At 48.0% G+C, this 27,111-nt stretch overlaps 1 protein-coding gene across 1 annotated transcript in view; it reads right to left on the bottom strand.

Moving 5' to 3' along the window:
* The window catches only part of ANKH (ANKH inorganic pyrophosphate transport regulator), a 170,986-nt gene that overhangs the window by 16,560 nt on the left and 127,315 nt on the right, over nt 1-27,111 (bottom strand). Inside the window, exons 4-8 of the mRNA XM_012642670.1 lie at nt 24,815-24,964; nt 18,959-19,129; nt 16,999-17,133; nt 14,718-14,810; nt 10,971-11,066 (exon numbers count right to left, since the gene is read on the bottom strand). Of these exons, the coding sequence (XP_012498124.1) occupies nt 10,971-11,066; nt 14,718-14,810; nt 16,999-17,133; nt 18,959-19,129; nt 24,815-24,964 (645 nt within the window). The remainder of the gene's footprint in view (nt 1-10,970; nt 11,067-14,717; nt 14,811-16,998; nt 17,134-18,958; nt 19,130-24,814; nt 24,965-27,111) is intronic.

The raw sequence follows: 27,111 nt of genomic DNA on the forward strand, positions 1-27,111 counted from the left end.
AGAGGCAGAGCTGGAATTCTTGTTTATGTCTTTGGGAAAGGTGCTTCCCGAGGGCTTATCTAGTGTGAGCAGCACGGAAAGTATTTTAAGGTTAGGAGCAGCTCACTGAAAGGGATTATCTCTGGGTGTTCTAGAGAAAGCCCCTGACCGTGCGGATTTTTCAGCCGGCGTCCTTCTCTGATGCTGCGGCTCTCTGCTTTCTTTCCCTCCGAGCTTGGTGTTTCTGAGTGTGCAGTTCTGCAGTGTCAGGACTAAGTTTTACATGTGGAGCCCCTTTGTTGGGAGTGCGGCTGCGCCCACACTGAGATAGCACCTGTGGCCTCCTGGCAGGCAATACAGCCCCACGGGGCAGCTGGCCTGTTGCAACCCGTGCTGGGATTTCCCCAGGAATGGAAAGTCAGGAGAGAACCTTCCAGACCACTAAGTCCCCACTCCCATCTCCAGCAGGCTCCAACCTGATCCCACCCAGATAAGGCTTATCCCAGTACAGCTGGCAGCCCCCCTGGAGGCACAGCTGACAGGCCTGGGGGCGATGGCCATCATGGGGGGCGGGGGCGGTGGCCTTGACCTCTTTGATTCACAGGAACCAGGGAAATTTAAAAAAGAAAAGAAACTAAGGAAACAGATTTCAAAATTTGTGGAAACAAGCCGAATATAATCTAATAGCTCCAGAGTCTAAAAGGAGGCTGGAAAGCTCTCAGAAGAGAAATTCCTTCCACACAACCAGAAGAGAGGCTGGCGAGGAGGACAGATGGCACCTGGAGGCACGGTGGTCCCCAGGTGTGGAAGTGGGTGTCGAAACGGGGCCAACTCGCCTCCAAGCCTTCGTCCACCCACCCACCCTTGGGCTGTCACACCCAGGTCCTGCCAGGCCCATGAGATGTCCGGGCACTGCCTCCTGGGGATCGTGAGTGCGGATGAGCCCAATGCACTCGACAGCAAGAACCTGGTGCCGGGAGCCCAGGGGAAGGGACGCCTGTCTGCCTGGGAGAGGGTGCAGAGGAAAGGCCACTTCGACCTCTGCGAGCAGCAGCCAGAGGTGAAGGACAATCTGGAGGGTGCTGGGTGGGTATCGAAGGGTTCATTTCCCGAGGGCCTATGTCATTTCCAAGTTGGCCATGGGCTAGCGCAGCAAATGGAGCAGGATGAGAGGAATCTTGGGGCCCATGGTACCAAAATGACACGTCCTAAGCCCCATAAGAACAACGTCCCGAAAGTGAAAGCCCAAATACTCTGAATGAGTAAAAGTGCTCAGATCAAGAAATATAACTTTAAAAAAATATGCCCCAGTAAGAAAAGGGAAAGAGCTGCCAGGGCCCGAGGGCACCTTCACGCCCCCTCCTCCTTACCTGTCCTCTCCGCCGAGGAGGGTCACCTTAAAGCTAGCAAGGGCGAGCAGACGCGGTCAGGAAGGCTGTGAAGACCAAAGACCAAAACTGACAAGAGGGAGCAAAGCACTTTGTGAGAACTTTAAACGTGGGCAAGGCTCAGATCATTAACAGCAACCGCGGTGAAACGCCGCAGCTGTGGCTGAGCGAGCGCAGAGAATCGCAGGCGCCAGGAGCCTCGACGCTGGCAAATATCCCACAGACGGACTCTAGAAGGGGCCAGTCCTCGGCTGCCCCAAGCATGGGATCCACTGGGTCTCGACCGGGTCTCTGTTTACCCTGATAACACACCCGGGCAGCTAATTTAAAAAGCCGACGTAGCCTTGGGCTGCACTAATGAAAATTATGGACGTGTCCTGCCTAGGCCTCGGGTGATCAGAGCAACGCGCACGTCCACATCTGTGTGAGACACGGTGACGTGGGGGGAGACGAGAGAAATGGAGGCTGGAGGAGCCGGCGAGTGTGTCACAGGGACAGAGGGAACGGTGGCGTCCTGAGGAAGCGCCACGTGTGCCCTGGAGGACACAGGATTCCCACGCACACGGGAAGGTCTTTCTAGTCTGAGGACTCCAAAATGCAAACACGCTTACGAGGGCCATGTGCGACTTACAATCTGTCCTTACTGGCATTTTCTAGCATGTGGTTGGTGTCCACAGGGCTATCGGAAGTCCAGTTAGAGGACCAAACATATTAACTCCTCTCTTTCCATCCAGCACTGCAGCCTCGCGGGGAGCTGGCGATTCTGAATTAGCCGGAGTGAGCACCGTCGAACGTTCTGGGCAAAGGCCGTATATTAGCTAAAGGCAACTTCAGTGCTGCCTGCAGGTGCTGGAGACACCCAGGCCCTGGGAGAGGGAAACCCGTGAAATCATTCTGGGGGAGCAGTGTTTTGATTGTTTTCTTTTGTTTCTGGGTCGAATGGTATCTTACTTCATCAAGCACACAAAATGGCCATTTAGCATACTAATCAGGTCCTCCCTGTGCTCATTCACACACTGCTGGATGTAATTGCCTCATTTGGTATTTTCGGAGATCTTTTGAGATGAGTTACAAAAAAAAATATTTTGAGAAATTTTGCATGGGCTTTCCTGGGCTCGGCACCTGCGGGACAAGTAAAGCAACGGTCCATCAGGAGTTTCAGGCCACAAGTAAAGCAATGGTCCATCAGGAGTTTCAGGCCACCGGAAGGTGCTATGGGCGGAGCCCGAAGTACTTCAGAGCATTTGAGCAGGTGCTGAACCCAGAAAGCTGAAAAGCCAGGAACACCACCTTCTCGTGTTCTCCAGAGTGTTTATGGCAAACTCTTGTTGGGAGCGTCCTGGCCAAACACCTTGTGAAACGGACGTCTGGTTCCTGCACATCCCGATGTGCTCACTGGGGAAGAAGAAAGACGCTCCCCAGATGGGGTTTTTTTTGGTCTTTAAGCTGAGACTAATAAAAACAATTTTTTAAAAAAGCCGCAGAGAGTCATAAGGTATTATTCGTGGAAGTCTGTTGATGAAGCCCTACTGAGCTACTTTGCCACTGTGGGGAACGACAGCTCATGATTGACATCTCCCTACGATAACTCTGCGTTTACGCTGGTGAAACCGCAGGAGCGGAGCTGGAGAGCCGCGTCTTTAAGGTGGGACCGGGTGGGCAGCACCTGGAAAGGGCAGGTCGGCGGGGCCCAGGCTCCCTCCCTCAGTGCTCGAGGGCCCGGTGATGAGTGCTCGTCCGCAGGCCCAGGGTGTAAACAGTGTCTTCTCTGCGGTTCAAACACTCAGGTGGGGGCTCCATGTGTGTTCTTGGTAGAACACGGGTATGAACTGACACGTTAAAGTGAAAAGAAGTAATTTTTATAATTTTGTGGCCAGATACCATTTATAAGGTTCAAGTGGGAAATAGCAGAAGGGATCAAGATTTTGAGGCAATTTGGGGGATAAATACAACTGAATAAAATATTAGCAACTTACTTTTCCTGAAAATTGGGAAAGTAATTGAGCTTTTTCGGTGTTAGTTGTGGCACAAGTTAGCCCTGGATTCTGCAAGGGCCTAGCTGAGACACACTAGACTGATTATTCATTTAATAAAGAGCAGAATAAAAACAAGAAGTAATCTAAGTCTAACACCGGTACTTCCATCGGATGCTACGATGCCAATAATCACCCTCCCAAAAAACCATCAGCAAAGATATAATTAAGCACATAAATGCAGGCACAGCGCTGCACCCCATGAAAAGTATTTCTAAGCAAATTCTCTACTCACATGAAGAATCTGGAAATGACATAATAGAGATGAAAGGGGCAGCCTTACAAAAATAACAGGAAAATACCTAATCCCACAATTTCCTAGTAACAGTTAAAGATCCATCCAATGAGTTCTCGAGCTAACAGGCACCCCGCGGGAGTTCTGTTTTGCACGACTTCTGAAAAGAGCTGAACGGACAGATGGAAAAGAGATGTACATCTTTCTCTTGAAAATTGTTTTTGAGAATCTGCTTTTACAGAGTTCCCGCCCGAGAAAACAGCAGGAGAACGAGCCACAGGCTCCACCATATGTCAAGGGCAGAGCCCCGTCTCCTGTGACAATCCCATCTCCAGGGAAAGGCAGGGGAGCCAACTCTTTGGACTTTGACATCCTCGCCCTGTTTGTCATCTACCTGCCGCCAAGACAGACAGAAGCGGACACGGCAGTTTCTGGACTGTGCCCTGCCATTTTACAACCCCCTTCAAAAGCCTCAATAGCTGGTTTTCCTTTTCCACCTCCGTGCTGGTCCTTCCCACCCGGGAAAAGTAAATAAACCACTTCTTTCCATCCTAATCTTTGCGGAAATCTTTCTCAAAACCCACATGCACTACTTCTCCACCCTAACAGAGACGTGTGGAAACCAAAGGGAGAGAGGATCTAAAAAGAAAATAAGTCAGTTAAATAGTTAAGCGTCTGGTTAATCAATCCGTGTGGCCTTCAGGGATGACAAGAAGCAGCTTTTCTTTCAGAAACAATAGTATCTCAGTTTGCCAGGGCTCCTGAAACTGGGTGGCTGAGAACAACAGAAAAGTATCTCTCACGTTCCGCAGTCCGAAATCAAGGCGTGGGCAGAGCTGCGCCCCCGCGGGCTGGGGCAGAGCTGTCCCAGGCCCCCACTGGCTGCTGCTCCTTGGCTGTGGCCGCGGAACCCCAGTCTTCACAAGCTGTTCTCCCCGTGCGCGTGTCTGCGCCCAAATCCCCCTCTTCTAAGAATTCCAGGCACACCGGCTCAGAGGCCCACCTCACGCACCTACCCGAACCCCACCTTAACCCTCTTTCCAGATAAGGTCACATTCTGAGGGTCTGCAGTTAGGACTTTAACATAAGAACTTTTGGCAGACACAAAACAGCTCCTAACAATGAGAACAGAAGGTTCTGGGTTGAGTGCAGGTTTACGGTCTCCCTTCTACCACCACTGACTGCAAAAAGCAAGGCTCAGCAAGATCCAGAAAGATCCTATTTTCAATTTTTAAAAAAAGAACCAGATCCAACAGCCACTGACCTCGGACACCCTCGTGTTCTACTGAGCAAGGCCATGTGGCCTGACTGGCGTATTGTGCCCGTGCGGCACCCTGGCAGGCTCCCTTCTCTGCCTTGAGTGACAGCAACACATGCACCCACACACACCACACCCAGCGGCCTCCATGTGTTGACGCTGACGGAGGCCGGGCATCAGGTGGCCAGTGGGTGCAGTCTAGGGTCCCTGGCACTGTCCCATGACTTCGGCATAATCTGAATGTGGGTGTGCAAGGCCAGCCCTGGTGAGAATCCAACCCCACATCTGCCTTCTTGGAGCAGGTCAGTTCACCAAAAAATCAATCTGTGGAATAACCAATTTGGCCAATCAACAATTTTGCTGAGTTCATAAGAACTTATCTCTTTTAAACTCTTCTAAAGGTTATAGCAATTTGTTCTGGAAGGGTTGGCAGGGCTTGAGGGCTGTGAGGGCTCTGGGGGCCTCCACATTCTCCCCATCTGTCTGTACCCCCACCATCTGTCTGTACCCCCACCATCTGTCTGTACCCCCACCTCTGCCATTCTGCTCCATCTTTCTCTAACTTGTAACCTCCTCTCTCTTTTCCTGACCATAGTCTTTCCCCCTCCCTTTCTCCTCCTGACTTTCCCACTACTCCATCTCCCTGACATTCAGTCTTTCTCCTTTCGCTGATCCTTGTTCTTCCCCTCATCTGACTTTCTCTTGGCTCGACATCCAGGGGGTGCTGGGTATGGCTGTGTAGGTTGTTCACTGCACAAAAGTGCCCTGCTGGCTCCTCTTGCCAAGATCCATTTTGATGGATGCCCATTTCCATTGTGTGTAAAAGGGATTGGGAGGCCTTAGCAGCAGCCAAGCCTGTGCACAGATTCTTCTCCACCTCTACTGAAGCAGAGGGGCCCCCTCTCTTGGCACCAGCTCCCCAAAGCTAGAGCAGCAGGGAGCTTGAGAAGAGAAACACCAAATGTTATTAAAATGCCACTGTGAAGTCAAAATGGAAATTAGTCAACTAAAAGTATCCAAAGCTGTTGAAACTCCCCCATTTAATAGGATTTGCTATGAACTTCAGAAAGAGTTAAAAACAAAACAAAATAACCGTGTTTTAAGTAAATCAGCAAATTTGGTAAATTTAGCAGCTGATTTGGCTCTCACGGAATTGGCCCAGCATCCAGGAATAGGGAAGTCCGTTATCCTTTTGGGATACTTCTTCCCCACCAAAGGACTGTTGGAAATATACGGCCCACCATGGTTAGTGGTTTCTAATTTATCCCTAAATCTAGAGTCCAGGAGGGAACCATGAAAGACCTGCCAAGGAGTTTAGGGAGGCCGAGTTTCTGTATCTTTAGCGCTGCCAGCTGCCTCCTCCAAGCAAGAGGACTGCTGTGCCTGCTCCACTCTTGTAAGCTTATTGCCTCCTCGGCCTGTGGTCCTTGGAATGTCTACCAAGAGAAACACAGCCGTGTAGGGCCCTCTAATTATCACTGCGTTCTACAGTCAGGCACATGCGTGGTGGAGACCACAGCTCTCCGGGAAGGCTCAGGGCAAAGTGGCTCCGACTCCAGCACCAGCGGCCACCTGTTTGCATCTTGCATTGCGAGTCTGTGATATCGTCTCCTCCACGTGGCCACTACCCCGCACATCTCCACATGGAAGCAGACCCTTTGAAGCTGTTCTTCCACATGGCTTTGCACCCTAGATATTTCTGAACTGTTTATTTTCCTTTGCTTCAAACAGCAGCTTGTCGGTCTGCAGTGGCCTTGCTGACCTGGGTTTGCACTGCGTCTCTCCCTTCTTGCTACTGAGGGATTCATCTTCATCTGACAGGTGTACCGTTTGGAAGCTAATCTTCTGGATTGACTAAAGAGACCCCTCTCCTCATCCCCACTCCATCACATGGTTCTGAATCCACCGGCCCTCCCGCTGAGCACGCCTCACAGCCGCTCTGAGGAATGACAGCAAGATGCTGATAGGAATGGGAAATACACTCCTCTGAATTCACCTTCTCCTCCAAACAGGGCAGAAGACATTTGCTGCTTTTCTTGAAACTGAATGATCCAAAAAAAACTGGATAAGAGTATGAGGGCAGAGCCAACTTTTGGAGTAGGATATACACTAAATTTAAATTAAAAACCTAGAATAAGGAATAAAAAAACACGCGTCGCTGTAGCATGCTGAGATACTAGTCTCTTATTAGCTGTCAAAAGTGACACGGCTGTATTTTTCATAGGCAAAGGTGGATATTGAACCCAAAATGTCACGGCCTGAAGAGTGAGGCTATTCCGATGGAAAGCGTGGATTTTTGTTCTGGACAGGGTAAGTTTTCCTCTGAAAAGCAGTTAGCATCACTGAGTCATTGAGTGTCTGCAGGATCGGTGGGTTCAGCCCTTCTCCAAGACCCAGGGACAAGAGGTGGCCTCCCCAAAGAAGCGAGGGCAGGAAAGTGCTACAGCTCACGTGAGGCGATCGATGCACAGAAAGCTGTGGAATCATCACGAAGCTCATACCTCCCTAAAATCATCCACTGAAATAAACACAAGGGGTACTGACTGCCCTTGAGTGTTTCAATGACCTCCGCCACGCTAATTTCCTGACATTAGGAAGTTTTAAAATTTGAAAAGCGAAAATAGAATCGAAAGTAAAAGGCCTCTTAAAAGCTTTAAAAATAGGATAAACTGAGAATGAATGAGGAAACTGTCACTCACCAAAGGTACTTTCCTGACCCTTGTCTCCTAGTTAAGAATTAGTTGATTTATATGTTTATTATGTTTATTAACCTGCTGTTGTGCCTCTTCTCCATGTCGGGCAGGATGCCAGCCCCGGGGATAAAAGGTGATGCGGACCCTGCTTTGTGAGGTTCAGAGCCTGAGAGCAGCAACACACGTACACGAACGAATAGAAGTGACATAAAAAGGCATGTGCACATTATAATGACAGTTTAATGCTCAATTTAGAAAAATCTCCCTTTACATTTTGTCTGTGTGTCTTTATATTGCCCAGGCTGGTCTCAAACTCCTGGCCCCCAGCAATTCTCCTGGCTCAGCCTCCCGAAGTGCTGGGGTTGCAGGTGTGAGCCACCGCACCCGCCCTCTACGTGTCTCCTACCGACACTTCCTCTGGCGAAGATGCTGGATCGGTTGATTGAATCATTATAAGGACAATGTATGTAAGATATTTCCTCAGCTGCAAACCCAAACACCATGGTTTTTAACGTTGAAGAAACCACCGTTTCAGGCACAGCAGCAAGTGCTCAGGGCTGGAGGCCTAAGCACTGGGATTTGTTCCTGCCCCTCTGGGAATAGCACAGTTCAGAGGACAGGGCCCTGGAGAAGAAGCCCAGAAGGCTTGGCTCTAGCAGGTTCTATGACTAGGTATTTGGACAAGTCACTTGTCCTGTTGGAGTCATTTCCTTTTCTGAAAAATTATGGCTTTTGACTAATTCTTCTCCAAGTTCTTTTCCAACAAAAGATTCTGAGTCTCTATGTCTAAGGTGAACATTTACCCTGAGATACTTCAAGGTACAGATGGTTTTTAGATCAAGGATTAGAATAATTAATAAATGTCTACCTGGGAAATATAAGTATTTTCACAGATTGTAAGTAATTGTTATTTCAAAATAAACTTGTTGCAGAATCATTTTTTTAGAAGGTACAAATCATTGCCTATGACCTGAAAGAGAGTGTATCTTTAAACCCATCAGATTCAACTCCAGCCATGGGCAGATGTTTAAATACAGTGGAGGAAGAGAGAGAGGTAAGTGTGGGTGGCAGAGCCAGCACCAGCCCAGCGCTCCTAGCTTTGGATGCAGACGACATCCAAGTCACAGAGCCGGGCAGCAGAATCCACTCAACTCTGGACTTCCAGTCATGTAACAGTCTCTAAGTGCTGAGGTTTGTTCCTGGAATAGAAACCTTCTCTGTTCTGCCTAAACATTCTTTTAAACAGTTTCAAAGTTGTTCAGTGTTTTGCTAATATCTTAGGGAACTATGGAAAAACTTACACACCCTAGAGAGAAATAATGCCAGCATGCAGCAGGGCCACCCGGGGAACCGGCCGACTCAAGCAGAAATTCAGAAATTCTCTGGCAGTGAGGCAGCACTGGATGAGGTCTCCGACGCATCCCACGTCCCACAAGGGACAGGCTGGTGGGAGGGGCTGTGTTGGCAGTGACAGGGGCAGCTGAGGACACGAGGTCACGACTCAGCGATGTCAGAGTCTGTGATGGGCTATTTGTCTCTGTTGCCCCCGTGACAATCTAGTCAGGTGTTGGATCAGTGCATCAAATATTAAGCTATACACTTTCAAAAATATTAAGGTATAGACTTTCACAATTGTGCGCAGGGCTTGATTTGAAAGGACCACTGATGAGCTCATCAAGCCCAGTGGTTCTTGTGCGGATGGTAAGAAAGACCACCGTTCCTATGCTCCTGTTATCAGCACAACCCAATACTGTGGCCATAGGTCCTCTTTGTTAGTTATCTACGATGACAACTGCACACAGCCAGACCTTTCTGCAGCACAGCTATGTTGTGTATGTCAATGCAGTGTTCTACAGGACTTGAAGGAAATGTGTTGCCACAACAAACAGGGACGAAAGAACTGAGTTCAAAAGACCCTTATTTCTTTTTATCCTCTTCTTATCTCTATCTTTTTGACCCAAAGGGCACAGTCTACAACATATGATTGTTTATAAATGTTATGGTTTTTGCTACTGTTGATAAATGATCCAAACCAGTGGTCCCCAACTATTTTGGCACCAGGGACAGGGTTCATGGAAGACAAGTATTCCATGGACCGGGGATGTAGGAGATGGTTTGGAGATGATTCAAGCGCATTACATTTATTGTGCAGTCGAACCTCTCTGCTAATGATGATCTGTATTTGCAGCCACTCCCCAGTGCTAGCATCACCGACTCAGCTCCACCTCAGATCATCAGGCACTAGATTCTCATAAGGAGCACACAACCCAGATCCCTTGTATGTGTGGTTTACCATAGGGTCTGTGCTCCTGTGAGAATCTAATGCTGCTGATCTGACAGGAGGCGGAGCTTATGCACTGATGCAAGCGATGGGGAACGGCTGTAAATACAGATGAAGCTTTGCTTGCTCACCTGCTGCTCACCACCTGCTGTGCAGCCCAGTTCCGGTCTGTGGCCCGGGGGTTGGGGCCTGCAGTTCTCGACAACCTTAGGTTATATACCATAGCCTCTGGATTATAAAGCATGTACATATTTCCTCCATGATTTTTATTTGTTTGTTTGTTTGAGACAGGGTCTCTGTTGCCCAGGCTTGGGTACAGTGGTGTCACCACAGTTCACTGCAAGCTCAAACTCCTGGGCTCAAGAGATCCTCCTGCCTCAGCCTCTGGAGTAGCTGGGACTACAGGTATGTGTTACCACACCTGGCTAATTTTCGTATTTTTTGTAGAGATGGGGTCTCCTGATGTTGCCCATGCTGGTGTCAAGTGAGCCTCCCACTTCGGCCTCCCAAAGTGTTGGGATTACAGGTACGAGCCACTGCACCTGGCCTCGTCCGTGTTTTTTGTTTATTTAAGGTTGTGCACAGAAACACCAACAGGTCCTGCTGATGGTGCGGTGTCATCAGAGATGTCCAGATGGATGGGGCCTGGGATCCAGCAGGGGCTCAATAAGTAAGTGCTGAATGATGGACTCGTCGGCTACGTCAGCAGAAATGTAACTGCAAGGGAGTTTTACCCAGGAAGTGGAAATAACGCTGATTACATTTAGAAATGGGACAGGGATGGTTCTAAAGTTGGCTCTGAATATTTAAAAAAATGAGCTGGAAATTTTTCAGCAAGGCCAGAGAATTATTCAAATTAAAGGCAAAGCCAGCCTTTCTCCAGCAGATAAGTCCTGACAAATGCCAGAAGCAGATCCTTTACTCCTGGATCCAACGGCCCCCTTCAGTCATTGGTCACGTCGGGAGAGGAACATGTATGGAAGAGGTTGCTAATCAATCCAGCATATAGCACATGGTGGAATGCAAAATTTCTCCCTTTAAAATGGTAATATCCCCCTTTATAAAAACCCAAGCAGGGACAGACAGACAGACGCTGTCCTTACCGTCAGGGATAAGGCCATGCAGACGAAGGTGAACTTCTTGATGTGGGCTGCTGTGACCGTGTTGCTCGTGCTCACCAGTTTATTGCTGGGGTTATTCTGGGGAAAGAAAATGACAGTCATGACTGGGCTCCGGCTTACCCTTGGCTAAGGCCCCGCGAATCTTATAGAGCATCCCGTTTTTGTTTTATTTGATGCATCTGCAGTATAAGTTTCAAGTGATAGCTTGCGAGGCAGCTGCCACGTTGAGTCCCTGACAGCTGTCAGGTTCCTGTACGTGAACATTGGCCAAAGCGAATCCTGGACTCAACGCCCAGCAGTGTTGCCTGACACAGTCCCCGCCTCGCCCAGTCCAGGCCTTGGCTCTGAAGTCTGCTCTCTGCCCCAGCAGAGCCTGTGCCACGCCACGGGCATCTCCCTAAACGCCACAGCCCTGCTCAGCGACCTCGGGGCCCCTCTCCTCCCCACCAAATGGACATAAATTCCACTAGGCATTCAAGGCCCTGCCCAGTCTGACCCAGCCTCACTTTCCGGCCATTACTTCTCTACCTATATCCCAAATGGAGCCTCCTGCCCTTCCGCTAACACCTGTGCTTTTGTTCCCCCTTCTCCTGTTGGATCTTCTGATTTTCAGAAACACCTCTCTCTTTGAGGCCCATCATCCTCACAGCCCATCTGTTCCCTAAAGCCTCTCCGACTTTTGCCCTCCAGGCTGACTCTGGGTCCCACCTCCTATAACCCCTGATGACCCTGGAGCTCTCTTAGGGCAGGCATCATGCCCTGCCATGTGTTCAAGGCCCGATGAGGTTGTGTGCACTCTCAGCTAGAGCCCTGTGTGTCTCGCCCATCACTTTAGCCCTGAAGCACTGAGCACAATCTTTGGGTAGAGAAGGTGCTCCAAGAGCACTTGCTACACTGAATTTTAAGCAAATCTGCAGGTGGCTCAGATGTCTTCCTGCACAGCAGCAACCTGAGGCTAGCCAAGGCTCTTCCCGCTAGGTGTGCTCCTCGCCCCATCAAAATGAGCACCTGGCCCCTTGCTGCGAAACCCAGCAGAGAAAAATAACCCCTGCCTCATTATGGACCCAGTTAGGCCCAAAGCCCACTCACAAAAGCAAACCCAGACACCTGGCTCCGCATCCGGCCTAATAAAAGACTGACCCGCACAGCTATTGCAGGATCCACCTGGAAAGAGCTTTTGATTTTCCTTTACCTCTCCAATCCCTTCCCCTGCAGCAGCTATGAGCCCAGCCTCTGAATGTCTGCACATTTTCTTAAGTCTAGCCTCTCAATATGTATCTGCTGTTTTCAATAACAGACTGCTGCCGTTGCAAAATACAAACCCCAGCGTTGGAGATCTCCATCTCCACTCAGCCGGGGGTCGGCCAGAGGGTCCCCTGGTGGGTCTGGTGAGGAAGAGGCCCACGTTGGAAAGAATTAGGGAACCTCACCAGAACACACACAGCCACAGTGACGGCAACAGCTCCTTCGGCGGCACTGCTATGTGTAAAACAGCAAATATTTCCACAAAGACGGTTAAAATAAACTAGTGTGTTTCATTAGATTGGCGCTGGTGTTTCATTTCGTTTGCCCACTCTGCCCAGAAACATACTCTTTCGCAGATAACTGACCAGGAAAGAGAATCTGCACTAGTGGAAACCTCTCTCAGTTCAGGTTTAGCCAGAATTTCCTGAAGGCATGTGAGAAATTTTAAATCCTCAAAGAGGCAAAGGATTTCAATTGTCAATGAAGCACGTTCTGAAGTCCACACAAAGGTGTCTAAGATTTGAGTGAACAGCGGCATTCACACAAACGGCTTGGTGTAGCTCGCTGGGGTGCCTGGAAGCAATGGGTGAGGTTTTAAAAGGAGTCTGAGTAACCTGAATTTCTGGCTAGAGGCACGCTTGTTAAAGGCATTTTTTCAAAGCTTCTAACCTCTGTGATCATGAATAAAACAAAGTATTTCTTGGATGCTCCTACTGAAACCATACTGTTTCAGTATGTGCTGTATTGTTAAGTTTTATTATTTCGAGGTGGCCAAAAACAATTTCAGATGAGACTTTGGCAGCCAGGAGGTTCTAACGCTTCAGCACCTGTCCTTCCCATCAAGTTTCATTCGATAATCGTCTTATGCTCCAGGAGCTAGAATTGAAATTTACCAAGAAGGCTTATGTCCATGTTGGTTTTCTAGGATTTACTTCCATACGTGTGTTCCTTGAAATGAAAACAATGCTGTCTATCTATAGACTGAATTAAACCCACTCAAACACAGAGTGTCAGCTCTCTCCAGCGAGTGACTCACGCCTTCTGAAGTCCACTCTCAAAGGCCTGGGAAGCAGGAATCAAAAGCATTTTTTAGGGTACGCTCTGCATCCTGATGTTGCCACTAAGTATTTCCAGTAGGTGGTGGGTCCTAACTATGTTCTACTGAGGGAGCTCCGCACCCAGTAAAGGGTTCTGGGCCTATCTCCCACTGGGTTACGTGGTGGGGTTCCTAACGCATTCTTCATGGGGGAGCACAGGTACGGAACAGAAGAGGAAGGTGACGGTGGCCTGGGGATCTGGGTCGTATGGAAGACTCCGTGATGGGGAAGTGAGAGCAGGTGTGTGTGTGTTTGTAAGCGCATGCGCTAACAGGGAAACTCCGCAGGAGACCACGGAAGCAGAGGAGGCGCTGGACGGAGAGTAGGTGATCTCTCTCCACACTTGATCCTCCTCCTCCATCTCAGCCGTCAGAGGTGCTCGGGGGGATGCCCTCGGGTCAGGGTGCAAGGTGGGGCTGGGGGAGTCAGAAACCTCTCCTGGGCCCCCACACCACAGGTCTTGCCCGCTCCCCGGAGCCCGCACACAGTTTAAAGCAGAGCAAGAGGTCTCCTCTCCTCCCTCCACAGGGTGCTTTGTGGGGTAGGACAGAAAGACGTAAGCACTGGCTCTGAGCTAGTTCTATGGGAATTCAAGGCAAAACGGTTGCTATGAAGGGTACAAGTGGCAGGTTGTTTGCTTCTTTCCTATTTTTCATTTAAAAACGTTACATACTAGTGTTGGGTACGTTTCGCGGCCATTTGTTTCAGAGGACAAGCCTGTAGGGTTAAGTAATAAAGCTATAATGAAATAGACATTTACTGGATGACAGGCCAGGCCAGGCCACAGGTCAGGAGGCTGACGTGCCTCCCGCGGCTGCAGAGGACAGAGCAGCTGTCAACAGACAGTTGCTTATTCTTCTGCCAGAATAAGTCTGTCGTATCAAAACCATGCAGGACCCCAAGCCTGCAGTAGGGACAGCGTGAGCGAGCGTGCAGACCAGCACGGCGGCAGAGACCCGTATGCCGTGAGCTCAGGCACGCAGATTACTGTCTGTTCCTGAGCCAGCTGGTATGTGGTCAGTAAAGTGTTAGTTTAACTAAAGAAACAACCCACAGAAACAAAATCCAATATATAACATATTTTTGAGAGTTTATTTTTCCTGTTGCAAACAAATAATTTCTCATTAGGAATAACCCTAAAAGTGACGCCAGGAACATGGGTGTGGAAAAGCATCATGAGATCAGCGTCAAGGTAAGCTTAAATGTGCCCTCGTTATGTTCTGAAGGAAAACATTCCACAGTTACCTTCAACACCCCCAACATCACACGAACCTCGTAAAGGGAGGTAAGATTGAGAAACAACGAAGTGTCCGTCATCAGAGAGCCCTGTCTATCAAATGTCACTTTAACAAGTGTGCTTCAGACACTGCCCCACACAGGTTCTCACCTTGTCAAAAGCAGGATAGACAGCGCGGATTTCCGTCAACCAGCCATATGGCATGTGACCCACGGGGTACGTGGCTGTCAAAATTGCCACTGCCTACAACAGAAGAGTCAGCAGAGTTAGCGTGGGCATCAGCAGAACGTCCCCCCAGAGCTGCTGTGTGTTACGTGACAAAGTGGGCGGTCTCAGATCCCTCCACCTGGGTGACAAGCATCGGCCAGCCAAGGGACGGCCTGAGTGGGTGGAGGGTCAGGACTGACCACTGGCTGTGCTCTTACGTACTGCACTGTGTCCCTGGGAAGGGGGCGAGTGAGCTAACCGAGTGGACGTGAGACAAGGACAGTGTGCATGTTTTGTTTTACACGAATCCAACAAGAAACAGGTTCAGATCCCAGGTTTGGGAAGCCAAGATTTCAACCCAGGTCCATGAGATTCCAGAATCTTTGCTCTTTGCTCAGATTCAGAGCCCATCAGAGCCCTCTGGCTTAGCCCTCTTCTTGATGCTCCAGATGGAGCTGTGGCCCTCCCTGCTCTCCGGTGAGTCTCTGCTCCACCTCTAAGCACCCTCTCTATCCTTTGGGGTGGCTGGCATCGCATCTGTTTGACTCCGCTTCCAACGCAGCTCACCCCCCGTCTGCCCCGTCGGTATGGCCCAACTTAGATTTTTAACTTAAGAAAATGCAGTAAATATTTCATACAGGAAGATATCCGGGGGTTTCTGTGAGAATGAGAGCTGCTGCTTTTATGTGAATGAAAAGGAAGAAAAATGAAAATGAGGCATCTGAACCCACATTCTGGCAGCATCCAACTCTAACTAGCTGGTAGAGGTACAGCACGGGCTTCATCTATTTTAATTAACAGAACGGCGATGCACAGGGGTGCCAGGAACACGAGGCAAGTTCCCAGCTGTGGTGTGGTGTGGCGTGGCACGGTTTGGCGGAACAAAAAAAGAGCACTGAAATCAGGCAGACCTGGATCCAAACCTTCACCTCGTGGCTTCCCAGCTGTGGGAAGCAGGAAGCCTCTTGGGGTCTCCCTTCCTGCTCCTCCAGTGGGACAGGAATAATAATCCCATCTCAGGGGGTTGTTGGGAGTCAAGGAAACGTACATAAATGCCTGACACATAGTAGATGATCAATAAATGTCAGCTCTGTACCCCATAGGCTGTGCCCATGTGCCACTGAGGGCAGTTCTCGAATGGCTCCAACCCATAGTTTGTCGTGTTCTTTTTAAAGGGGAAGATGGAATTCTAGCACCCAGGTGATGTGGGTCCCCTCCTTTTTACTGAGAAACCTGAACCGAAGTGTTGAAGCACAAAAGTTGCTATGGTAGCCACCCAAGATGACATTGATGATTCAAAAAACAAAGTCCAGGAACACACTGAGGCAAGGAGAAAGCATTCCGCTTCTGATTTATGGGCTTCTCTTTCCAGGCCAACATGAGCAGCTTCCCAGGACATGGAAACTGGCAGGCCGCTCCAGGCTGGGGACCTGCTGACAGCGCAACTAGGGCTCCGGGCTGCTCCCTGCAAAAGCAACGCCTGAACAGGAGCCCTAATGAGCAGCCATGAGCCTTCCCTAGGATCGGCGGTTCCAGAGACAGGATTAGTTCTCCAGAGGGCAGTGGAAGAGGCGACAAATGAAGTAATTCTGTTTGTTCAAACCCAACTTGAGAGGGAAAAAATGAGTCAACTCTTTCTTTGGAGCAGCTGCCAGTTTCCAGACACAGTTCTCGAGTTGTGAGCAAGTCAGTCGAGGAGATCCAAGCGGGGAGGGTGGACCGGGAGCAGGGAAGTCACCATGGGTGGGGCGGCTCGAGCGGGAGGGCACAGGGCAGGTGAGGGTGGGCTAGGTCAAGTCGGAGGACGTGGCCCCCCGCACCTCTGGGTGCTTCCAGCTCTGCACGTGGCACGTTCCATCGTCCTCTGCAGCTACAGTGAAGAGCCACGTGCTGACGCCACGAGGAAACGGAAAACTGAGTGGGAGTCAGAGGCCGGGACGCTGACACTCGCCAGCTTCCAGCTAGTTCTGTGTTTCTGTGCCTCGGTTCCCCATATGGTAAACGACAAGGATCAATTAGACATTTTCTTCCATAATCATAAAAATATAAAATTACATCATTATAAGTTGCTGAATGAGATCTTCGTGGCTTCCTAGCGTGACTGTGTCATGTAACTGAATCTCACGGCACAACCTGAGCTCTCAAGATGACCTGGAAATAAATTTTACCCCCCTCCACCCTGCAAGGTGATTACAGGCGCCCGCATCCCCCAAAAGTGCTCTACCTCTGTAGCCGCAGAACTGCCACCGAGGTCCCGGGAGACAAAGAGGTTGACGATAGGCCTACTGATTCTCTGCGTAGCCAAAATTAAAGCCAAAGGCCACCAGAAACTCAGCATCTTTCTTATGGTTGCATCTCCCTGCATTAAGAAATGGAAAAACAAGTTTACTAAACTCTAGAGGTAGAATAGAAAAAAATGAGAATCAAAGCTTTTCCTTTTTATGCCAAACAAGAGCCAATTCACTACACTTAAAAGTAATATAAGGAAAATTCTCTGTAGATGAGCCAAGTCGAATTAAAATAAAATGTTCCATCTTATTAGAAATTAACTCAGACAGTTGGCAAGCGACTGTGAAATCAAAACACCCATCGAAGCTTAATAGATCCCAACCACTATTTTCCCTACAGGGAACCTCTAACCAAGGTAGAACTCAACCCCATGGCCTGAGAAACAGGTTTGAAATTAGTCTGTTTATGTCATCAAACTGACTGGCTAGAAGTCATGTAATAAGAAGTAACTCTTAGAAATAAAAAATTATTATGATTTATTTGGGAATCAGTCAGCTCATAGAAACGTGCCTAATTATTTCGGCATTGTATAAATCTACTACAGAAGTTCTTACTCTCAAAGCTCTCATAGATGTCAAATAAACTGCTCAGAAGCACAAGCAAAACAAAAGTGTGGTAAAGAACAAATGAGTTTTTAAGTCTTCTGCAGCAACGGTGTGTGACATCTTTAAAGCCTGGCGTTCCTTCTGTAGTTTTGGTTTTGATTCTTCGCGAGGGTAAGAATTACATCATGGAACCACCTTGGCCACGTTAATGTATTCCACTCTGCTGGTGGCTGAATGTTAAGAGATGGAGTGTTACAGTCAAGACCAATTTGTGGTTGACCGAGTGATGGAAATAACTAGATAGGATTTCACTGATGGCCAGACCTCGGACAGAGGTAAGCGGTCAACACAATTACTGTTTTGGCGTGACAAAAGTAACGTGTGGTCCAAGTGGTAATGGCGGTGGTGTGGTGAGTTTTTCAGGGCTACGTATGATCATTCGTATCTGCCTTATAGCTAGATGCAGAGAAAGCCAGTGATGTCTAATACCTATGGGTAAGAAAAATTAGCACGCATGTAAGTCAGACATTGTTTATACTTAGGATAAACAGAATGCTTTGGTCACTGGTGTAAGATTGTGTATGTTACTGTTTCTTATTCAACTTCCAAGGCACAGCCCAAGCTCTATACCTCCTCCAAGGAGGCTTCTCAGACCACATTACTATGTCTGCCTCAACTGTGGTGACTCTTAAATGCGTACTGTGCTGTCTTGGGTTCATGCTGATTGTTGCTTCTGTGGGGGTCTGATCTGCCAGACGGGACATAAAGCTTCTTGAGGGCAGAGAACATATCTTAAAATTTTCTGTGTTGCCCTGTGGTACCTAATGCTCTGCTGGGTCCCTAGGAGGTACCTGAATAAGAGGTTGTGATTGGCCAGTGCAGAAAGTATAAACAAAGCCTCGATCCCCGCTGTAAGATTAAAAATAATAAAATGTGAACGCAAAGGTATCATGGACCCTAAAATCTTTGTTGACGATGGAATAACTTACAATAGAGAGTAAGAGAAACCATAAATGTTGCGCCTGCTCCTTGGCCTGACATGACTTGCTGTCATGTCATCCCTTATATGGGATGAGGATGCTGGACAGTGACCTCCGGCATCCTCCAGATGGACGATCACGTCCATCTCTTAGAGTTCATTTATTCTCCAACTGTCTTTTCCAGTGGATGCTACCTAGCACTTGGCCTTTGGGTGTGACATCACAGCCAATCTGATTATTTTATTTCTTTGATTTCTCATTTTATGTGGATGTGGAATACACTTTGTATTGATTTCTCATTTCATATAGACGTGCAACAGTTTTGCTCTACTCTGAGTATCAGACTGTTGTCAAGGTGTTGAAGACGTACCCCCAGCTCCGGCCCACTCCTGTCGGGGATGATGTCGTGGATGTTCTTGTAGTAGCCCAGGCACAGGGTGGTGCAGCGCACGAGTGCGCCCATGTATAGGGAAAGGATCGGGATGAGCAGCGGCTCCCGGCACTCCAGGTGACTGTGAAGCAAAATGGCTACAAAAACAACCTGAGAGATGGGGAGACAGCAACCAGTCAGAGGGAGGCGAGGGTACCGACCGCCAGACGGACGTGCGGCCCGCCCTCTGGAACCCAGATGAGACAGGTCTTTGATGCAGAGAGGACTGAAACTCGGGCGATGACTCAGTGTGGCTCCCATGCAATTCAGGTGTGGATGATGGGGACTCAATGGAGGAACACACTGATCATTTTGTTATATCCGCCACAAAGATTCTTTGAAGGCAACTGCATGTCCAATTAAAGTTATTGCTTAAAAAAAAATCTAGAAACTTTGGCCTCCCACCCCAAATGTAGTCGAGCTTTGCCCTCTCGAGGTTGGATACTGAGGTGCACAAGTCCCACACCTGAGCACTTAAGCACCTTCCACAAAGGAAAAACAGTAGCGATCATTGACCGTATACAGGAAAACAGACATTAACATTTGTAGGATGGGAGTTACTAAAAATGCTGCAAAAAACACCAACAGTAATTATTATAAAACAAGCTACATTAAAATTTAAAATATAAACTTATAAAAATGGAATCAGTTGAAATAACCAGGGTCAGGAGAGATTGACGTTCTAACAAAGTGTCCATCTTTATTCAATGGTACCGTCTCTAAAGCACATTTAACAACGTTATTAACCTCCTGGGTTAATCAGAGACTCAACCCAGCCTCTGTCCAGAGTCCTCCTGGGACACACTCATTCAGAAGACCCCGGTAGCATACGGGGTGCAAAAGTAGGGTGATTTGTGGGGGAGGTGTATTTCTGAGCTACATCAACCTCAACAGCCAAGTACTCGTGGGAAAATAGGCATATTAAAATATAATGCCACTGAGTGATCCTGACCAAAGGATTGTTCTGATCACTGCATTATCAAGAAATCAGTGATGATGGAAAATTACCCAACAAGCTGGAGAATGAGCCCGATTTATTGTATCGGCACACCCCGCTGCCACGGGGACCCAGAAGAGCAGGCAATGGAGAGAAATCTTCTGAATGCAATAAAGGGATTAGGTGCTAGAGGTGGTTTCTTTATAGCATAGACCCACATGTGTGCCCCAGCTGTCATTCTGAAACCCTACGAATGAGACCCACCCTGTCACTGAATCGCCAGGGGAGCACAGAGGACAGAGGTGCTGCTTGGACACAACCAGGCTGCCAGGAGCACAGGCAACGCCCGTGAGCAGACCCGAGTTGGGGCGGCACTCACGTTCACACTCACGCCCACACTCATGCTCACTCTCATGCTCGCGCTCGTTCTCACGCTCATGCTCACACTCACACTCGCCAAGGATACAGTGGGGTTCAGTGATGGAAATAAGGATGTCCATGACTTTCTCCACACATTCTGCTTCCAAGTGGGCCAACTATAACGTATTAATGGCAAGATGCAAAGGGACACATTTAACTTGTACAAAACCTACAACGTAAACTGAGATGATGTTTAGAGGCTCAAAACTAGTTGTGTGGAAAATGAATGCTGTACAGAAAGATGAGTACTGGACGCAGTCTCTGCCAAGTCCAGGAAGGCTCCGCAAGACAGGAGCCTGAGCAGCAGGAGCAAAGCAGGGGTCTGGACAAGAAGGAAAAGGGAGACACGGGCACGAGGGGACTGAACGTGGAGATGACAAGAAGATGTGGACAGGTCCAGCCAGGAGAGCTCCCAAGGCCCAAGTGAAGACGATGTCAGCCTCCCCTGCATCTCGCAGACCCACACCAGGTGCTGCGGCACTTACCTCTGATCTGACATCCCCATGGGGGACTGTACTGTTTATCAACTTAAAATAACAACACTTGTACCTTTTGCATTTCAATCCAGAATTAAGATTCTGAATTTGAGACAGCCATCAAATATAGGTCAGATTATTTCCTGAGGGAACCGACTGTCTCAGTGGCGAGGCACGTGTGCTGGCCCCGGACCAGGTGCTGGGATTCAGTGATGAACAAGACAGTCCCAGACTCTGTTCTGCAGGGGCTGACAGTCCAGCGAAGAGGCAGGAACGTTAATCAGAGGATGACGCTGCTGAGCATCCACTGCAAAATGCCATGGAGAGCCGTGGGGAGGACGGGCGTGCGCTGCGAGGGGGAGTGCTCTGTGGAGCGCTGTGCATTTCCTCCCGGGCAGAGGGGGCTGCGCCTGCAAAGATCCCCATCGGGGGTGGGTCTGCCACACTGAGGCCCTGAAAGGAGGGCCTGTGGCTGGTGTGCAAAGAGCAGAGGATGAGAGGACGGTGCCCAGGAGAGGCACAGGGCCCTTGGGTCTTTAGCACCTGGGATTCATGATCAGGATTTCGGCCTTTTATCAAAAACACTAGAGAGTTATTTTTAAAGCAGCTTTAAGCAGGGGGGAGGTGGCCAGAATTTCACTGGGAAAAGATCACCCTGACTGCAGTGGGGCTGGGGGGGAGGCAGGGCAGAGGGGCAGGGTGAGTGAGGTGGCTTCCCTAGCAGTGCAGGTGGGAGGGCTGGGCAGGAGGGCTGGGCAGAGTGGGAAAACTACAGAAATACGTAGGATTAAAATCTGAAAGGCTTGGGGATAGAGGGAGACTCTTCTTGTGTGGTTCCTGGCTTTCTGACCAGGTGGTAGAGCCATTGGTGAGCTCAAAAATGAAATGCTTGACACAGAGGGTTATTCGGTCAGGCTTCAGGTGCCTTTGAAGGACCTAGTGGAAACATCACGGGGACATTTGGGGAGCCTTGTCTGGGGCCCACAGGAGAGGGCTGGGCTACAGGTATTTATGTGGGGATTATGAATCGTGTCACACACAGGATAAACCAAGGGCGAGTTAGATTCTTCAGGTACACAACATAGAGTGAGGAGAGGGAAGGGCTTTGGGGAACTTCTACGTGTACAAGTCAGCAGAGGAGAGCGATGCTTCATGGCCAGGAGAAAAACCAGGACTGCAGTGGGGTGAGGGCTGGTGGGAAGGAGTAGTCCACAGAGTGAAGGGAACTAAAATTGCTCACTGGGGTTATTGGCGTGAAGGTCACTAGTAAGAACCATCTGGGTGGAAGTCAGCCTCGAGTAGGGAACAGAGTAAAAGGGAAGTGAAAAAATTGAGACAGTGAGCAGAAACCACCCTTCCAAACAGTTTGGTTATGACGCAAGGAAGAGGGGGAGAGAGAATTGTAGGGAAAGAGGTTCGCGGGATCCAGAGAAAGCTTGTTGTTAACAGGGCAGATATCTGAGCTTGATTTCATGCCAAGAGAAATCAGGGGAGAGAGAAGGAATCATTGATAAGTGATCAGTGGGTTCCTGAGAAGGCGGGACAGGAAGTGGCCCGCAGGAGGAACGCCTGCTCTCCTAGGATGAAGGGAAAATGGAGGTGACCCAAGAGTTTGAAGGTTTGCTGGCTGGAAGTTGAAGAATGTGGCTGTGTGAGGTGGGGAGAGATGCTCTGAAATAGTCCCTGCAGAGTCAGCAGAGCTGAGGGATAAGATTATGCATTTTTAGCTTGGTCAATTTGTCCCACTGTGTGACTTTTTGCAGAAGCATTTGCTCCTGGGCGCAGGTGGAGGAGGATGCACGACATGGGGTTGGTTCAGGATTGAGATTTTGTTGGAAGGCTGAAATGAAAAGGCAGGAGATAGGGAATTTACAGATTATGATCTCATCATCCTTGGGATGTCAACTGACCACAAAAGGCAAAGGGCTGATGGCAGCAGAGAGGTCAGAGGATGAGAGAACCCAGGGAGGGTAAACAACCTCAAGAGAATTCTCACTTGGATATTGAGCAGACTAAGAAAGTCTAGATGGCCATGAAATAAAACAAAAACAGCAGTATTTCTTCCCAAATCCCTTGGCAATATGAATGACCAGAACATATAACTACTACAATAATGGCGGCACAGAAAAGCATTTCACGTTTGAGCCAAACCAAGAGCTTTTTTGTCCTATAGTGTGAAATGTGTGAACTCAATTTAGCTTAGTAAAATTAAAAAAAAGAGAGAGCTGCCGTTGAAATTCAAGGCATTCTAAGTGATTTCCATTTTATCATTGTTGATTACTTGTTATTTATGCCAAGGAGGCATTTCAAGGCACTTTGCATAGGATCTATTTACTCATTACACAACTAGGTAACTACCAAATGCTTTCAGGTAATGAGAGGAAACTTGGGGGTAAAAGACTTAAGAACAAAAAGAGAACTTAATTCCTCCAAACAAATTGTGGTAGGAACTCAAACAATAAGGTTTAAAATAACTGTTCTGCCAGGAACAGCCTGAGGCCAGATGGCACCTGAGCTCAGCTTCCATGCTCCTACAAACCAGATTGTTTATTCTGCACTCGCCAGCCCTCCCTCAACAGGCAACGACCAGGGTCAGGTTTGAAACTGAGAAGGAAAATGTCTGTAGGTGTATTGGCAAAGTATTTTCAGATATATGCATTTTTCCCCTCTGTCCTTGGATGCCTGCTATACTTATTTTAGGCAAAGTTAAGGGTTTTCTTTCTGTTTTCTTTTTCTTGCCTTTAAAAAAACACACATCTAAAATGTGTGCTCACAAATGCTCACTGAATTGCTGATGCCAACGTTTGAAACCAAAGGTACTTCCTTAACTTAAAATTAAGTGATTAAGGTGAATAAGGCAGTTTAAATTCTTCTCTCAGAGGATGCTGAAAGTAAGACTGGGACAAAATTCTCTAATAACTCTGCAAGAAAATTAACAAAAATATATCAAAGAATGATGTTAGCTAGTACTCAGGACACGCATACACACACACATGCACAGCGTTGGCAGAAATTAATTTAAATTACTTTTAATAGTGATCCATGGTGTAAATGTGATTAATTTGGAAATTTAATTCTTGGTCTTTCGGGAGATACTAACAGTTCAGCAGTAGATTATTCCAAAATGGTGGCTAAAAGATCAAGGTGTACAATAGGGGTAAAATGCACGGCAGTGTTTGCAGAACAGAACTGAGAATTTGGGAGGGAGCTTAAAGATCATAATCTAACCTCCTCTTCTGTGATGAAATCATTCTTCCAAGTCCCTGATTATAGGAACTTAGTTTCATTTATAAATTTTAGGAATTAAATCTAATTTTCCACTAAAATTTTTTGTGTGGTATCCTTGGTGGAGGAAGGAAGGAAGGACAGAGAGCCGGGGCTGCACCCCAGGCCTCAGAGAATTGGACCCAGCAGAGAGTGGATGCAGGTTGTCTTCTCAAACTGCGTGAAAACATAACCGAACCAACTTCCGGGTCTTTTTGAATGTGGACAGATGACCTGTGAATAGCAGCCCTTCACGGCAGCAACGTAAGAAAGAAGGTTTTAGGAATAATTCCCAAGAGTGCTTGCTCGAGAGCAGAGTGACAGATTGCATGTCGCCAGGCCACGCAGAGGGCACTCAGCCAAGTGCACGGCAACCCTATAACCACCCAGAAAAGGACTGGGTGTGACTTTATATAGTCATTTCACATGCACACTCTTTAAAAATAAAGGTCAACACCTCAACACTAAATTTGAATTCACACAACCCTTATTCTAGTAAGAGTATGCGTACTTTTATTACAGGGAGTCTCCTTTTTTCATTCATTTAACAAACATTTATTGGCATCTACACTGATGTCGTAGCGCTGCCGAAACCAGGTGAATGCAGAGTGCACTGCCCAGTGAATGAACACAAAACATGCATCAGTTACACACACCAGAGCTCTGAGTAGGTCTGATTGACACACAGACCGTATTTACCTGAGCTATGACATCTGAGATTGAGGCACATCCCACCAGGAAACTGTACTTGTGTTTTAAGAGAATGCCAGCATGCGTCCATGCCTGCCAGAAAGAAAAGAATTTGGCATGAGATACACTTTTAGGATTATATTGTTTCTGGTTGTTGTGCTATACTAGGCATTCCTGAAATACACTTTATACCCCCCAAAAACCTTAGCACAGTAGAGGTTTGATAAGTCTCTGGTTGGTAAATTACTGTCATTTGGTCTGGTGGCTGGTTTTTCCACATTAGGTTTATAAGTAGAATGGTGCACATATTTATTTAGTACCAGCCGTATGCAGGCTAGCGTACTGTTAGGTTCGTACGCCTGGCAGGAAGCTGAATGAGTACCAAGAATGCAGAAAGCACGACCCCTCTTGGAGCCGTCTTAATCACAAAGCAGCTGCATCCTCCCCATATGAAGCATGTTATAATGAGGGCTCCAATTTGGTTCTGAGTTATCATTAATACAGTCATCACAGGTTCCCACCGACTAATTAGGGTTCTACTGCTTTCTTGTCTTTGACTTTGGGCTGGATAGGATCTGACACTTTGTGTCTTTGAGGGAAATTAAGAGGAAGGTCCTAGGAGAGGAGCAGGCAATGAAGACCGCAACCCCTGCCCCGGGACAGCAGGTTTGGGGGAGATTTCAAGTTCATGGTCGGATCTGTTTAAGGATCATCCTCATTAAGGCCGATTTGGAGGGACAGAAATAACACTGCACCGAGCTGCATGCAATCAGACCAGTAGACTCTACTCCCTGGGTCTGTGTCTGGACTTTGCGCAGCAGCGGCTACTTCCCTCCCCAGCTCCTAGGTCCCCTGGTGCCAAATGTTAGAAGAAATGCAAACTGTAGATAGCATGTGCAAATAGTAGCTTGCAGGCTCTTTGTTGTCCAAAAGCCATCTGGATGATAAACTTCATGGCTTTCAAATATTCTCTTTGCCACCGATACATCAGGGCCCTGCTGCCAGGGGTGCGTGGGTCAGGGGAGAAGATAACCTGCTCTTTATAAATGTTCGGTATTTGGGTTTTTATTAGAAGTCTCTGACTGTTTTATTAGGGTCTTTGGGGGAGTTTATGGGAGAAACATGGAAGAGAAGGGTACCATTCACAAATGTTCTGGTGTTACACTGAGTTGCAGAAACTCTCATGGCAAATAAATACAGCCAAAGGGAAGTGCACTACTGGGTGCTTAAGAGTCTGCGATTCACTGTTATTAACAGTCCCAGGTTTCTGGAATTCTCTGTACAGTTGTAATTCTTCTACGTGTTTAGATTCCCACTACGAACATAGATGGAGGACAGATATTAGAGCAATATCGTGGACTCTGTCCAGGAAGTCAGGCCTCAGCCCATTCGGGAAGTGAGAAAGGTCACTGCGTGCAGTTCTCCAGCGGATTGAAAAGTACTGCGCTCCCACGACAGGCGAGCTCGCGCCGTGGGGAAGCCGGTGCTAGGGACTACAGCCCCTTTGCCTTCTTCTTCTTCCTGAGTCAGCTGTGTCACTCCAGAGTGTACACAGGCAGCAACAGGGAACAAAAAGAAAATCCAGGTCCCAGTGTTCAGATGGCCCAGTCCTCCCACCTAAAGTGACACCACAGCAATTAACCAGGACTTTCATTCACAACTCAGAGTTTAATATCGAAGGCTGCCATGCAAACCGGGAGAAGGCTATCAGGGATTCAGTGACAACATGCCAATAATCTATGGGAAGACTGAGACTTCAGATAACACTGGAGACGGTGAACCCCACGTACCTTTACCTTCCCTCGTTCCTGCCAGGATCTGGGGCTGCCGCCTCACCTCAACACAGACATCCACGTACCTCACACGTCTCATGTACACAGAACCGGGGGTGGGGGAGGTAAAAAACCACACAGACTAACCCATTCTCATTACCTCCGAAGGGTAACTCAAAATGGAGCCCAAAGAAAGGGTTCACTTTCCAGCCTTGGACATTATTGGAATTTTTTTTTTTTCTTGCTATGTCTCTTTTATATCTATAACACAGCTGGAAAAAAAAAAGCATTGTCTAAGAACTCTTCAGTGTCATGACAAAGAATATATGAAGTGAGCAGCCTTTAGCTAATGTAGTAATGCTGGTTATTAAAGTAATAAAACCTTGTTTTATTATTTTATATGAGAGACTCTTACTCTACAATTCTGGGTGTTTATACCACATAAGTGGTAAGTTTATGAGAAAGCTATTCTGACCCTCTGATCCAGAGTACACCAGGAAAGAACTTTATATTTGTTTTTTTTTTTTTTTTTTT

The sequence above is a fragment of the Propithecus coquereli genome, unplaced genomic scaffold, assembly GCF_000956105.1.
Source record: "Propithecus coquereli isolate 6110/MARCELLA unplaced genomic scaffold, Pcoq_1.0 Scaffold100, whole genome shotgun sequence".
Classification (NCBI taxonomy): domain Eukaryota; kingdom Metazoa; phylum Chordata; class Mammalia; order Primates; family Indriidae; genus Propithecus; species Propithecus coquereli.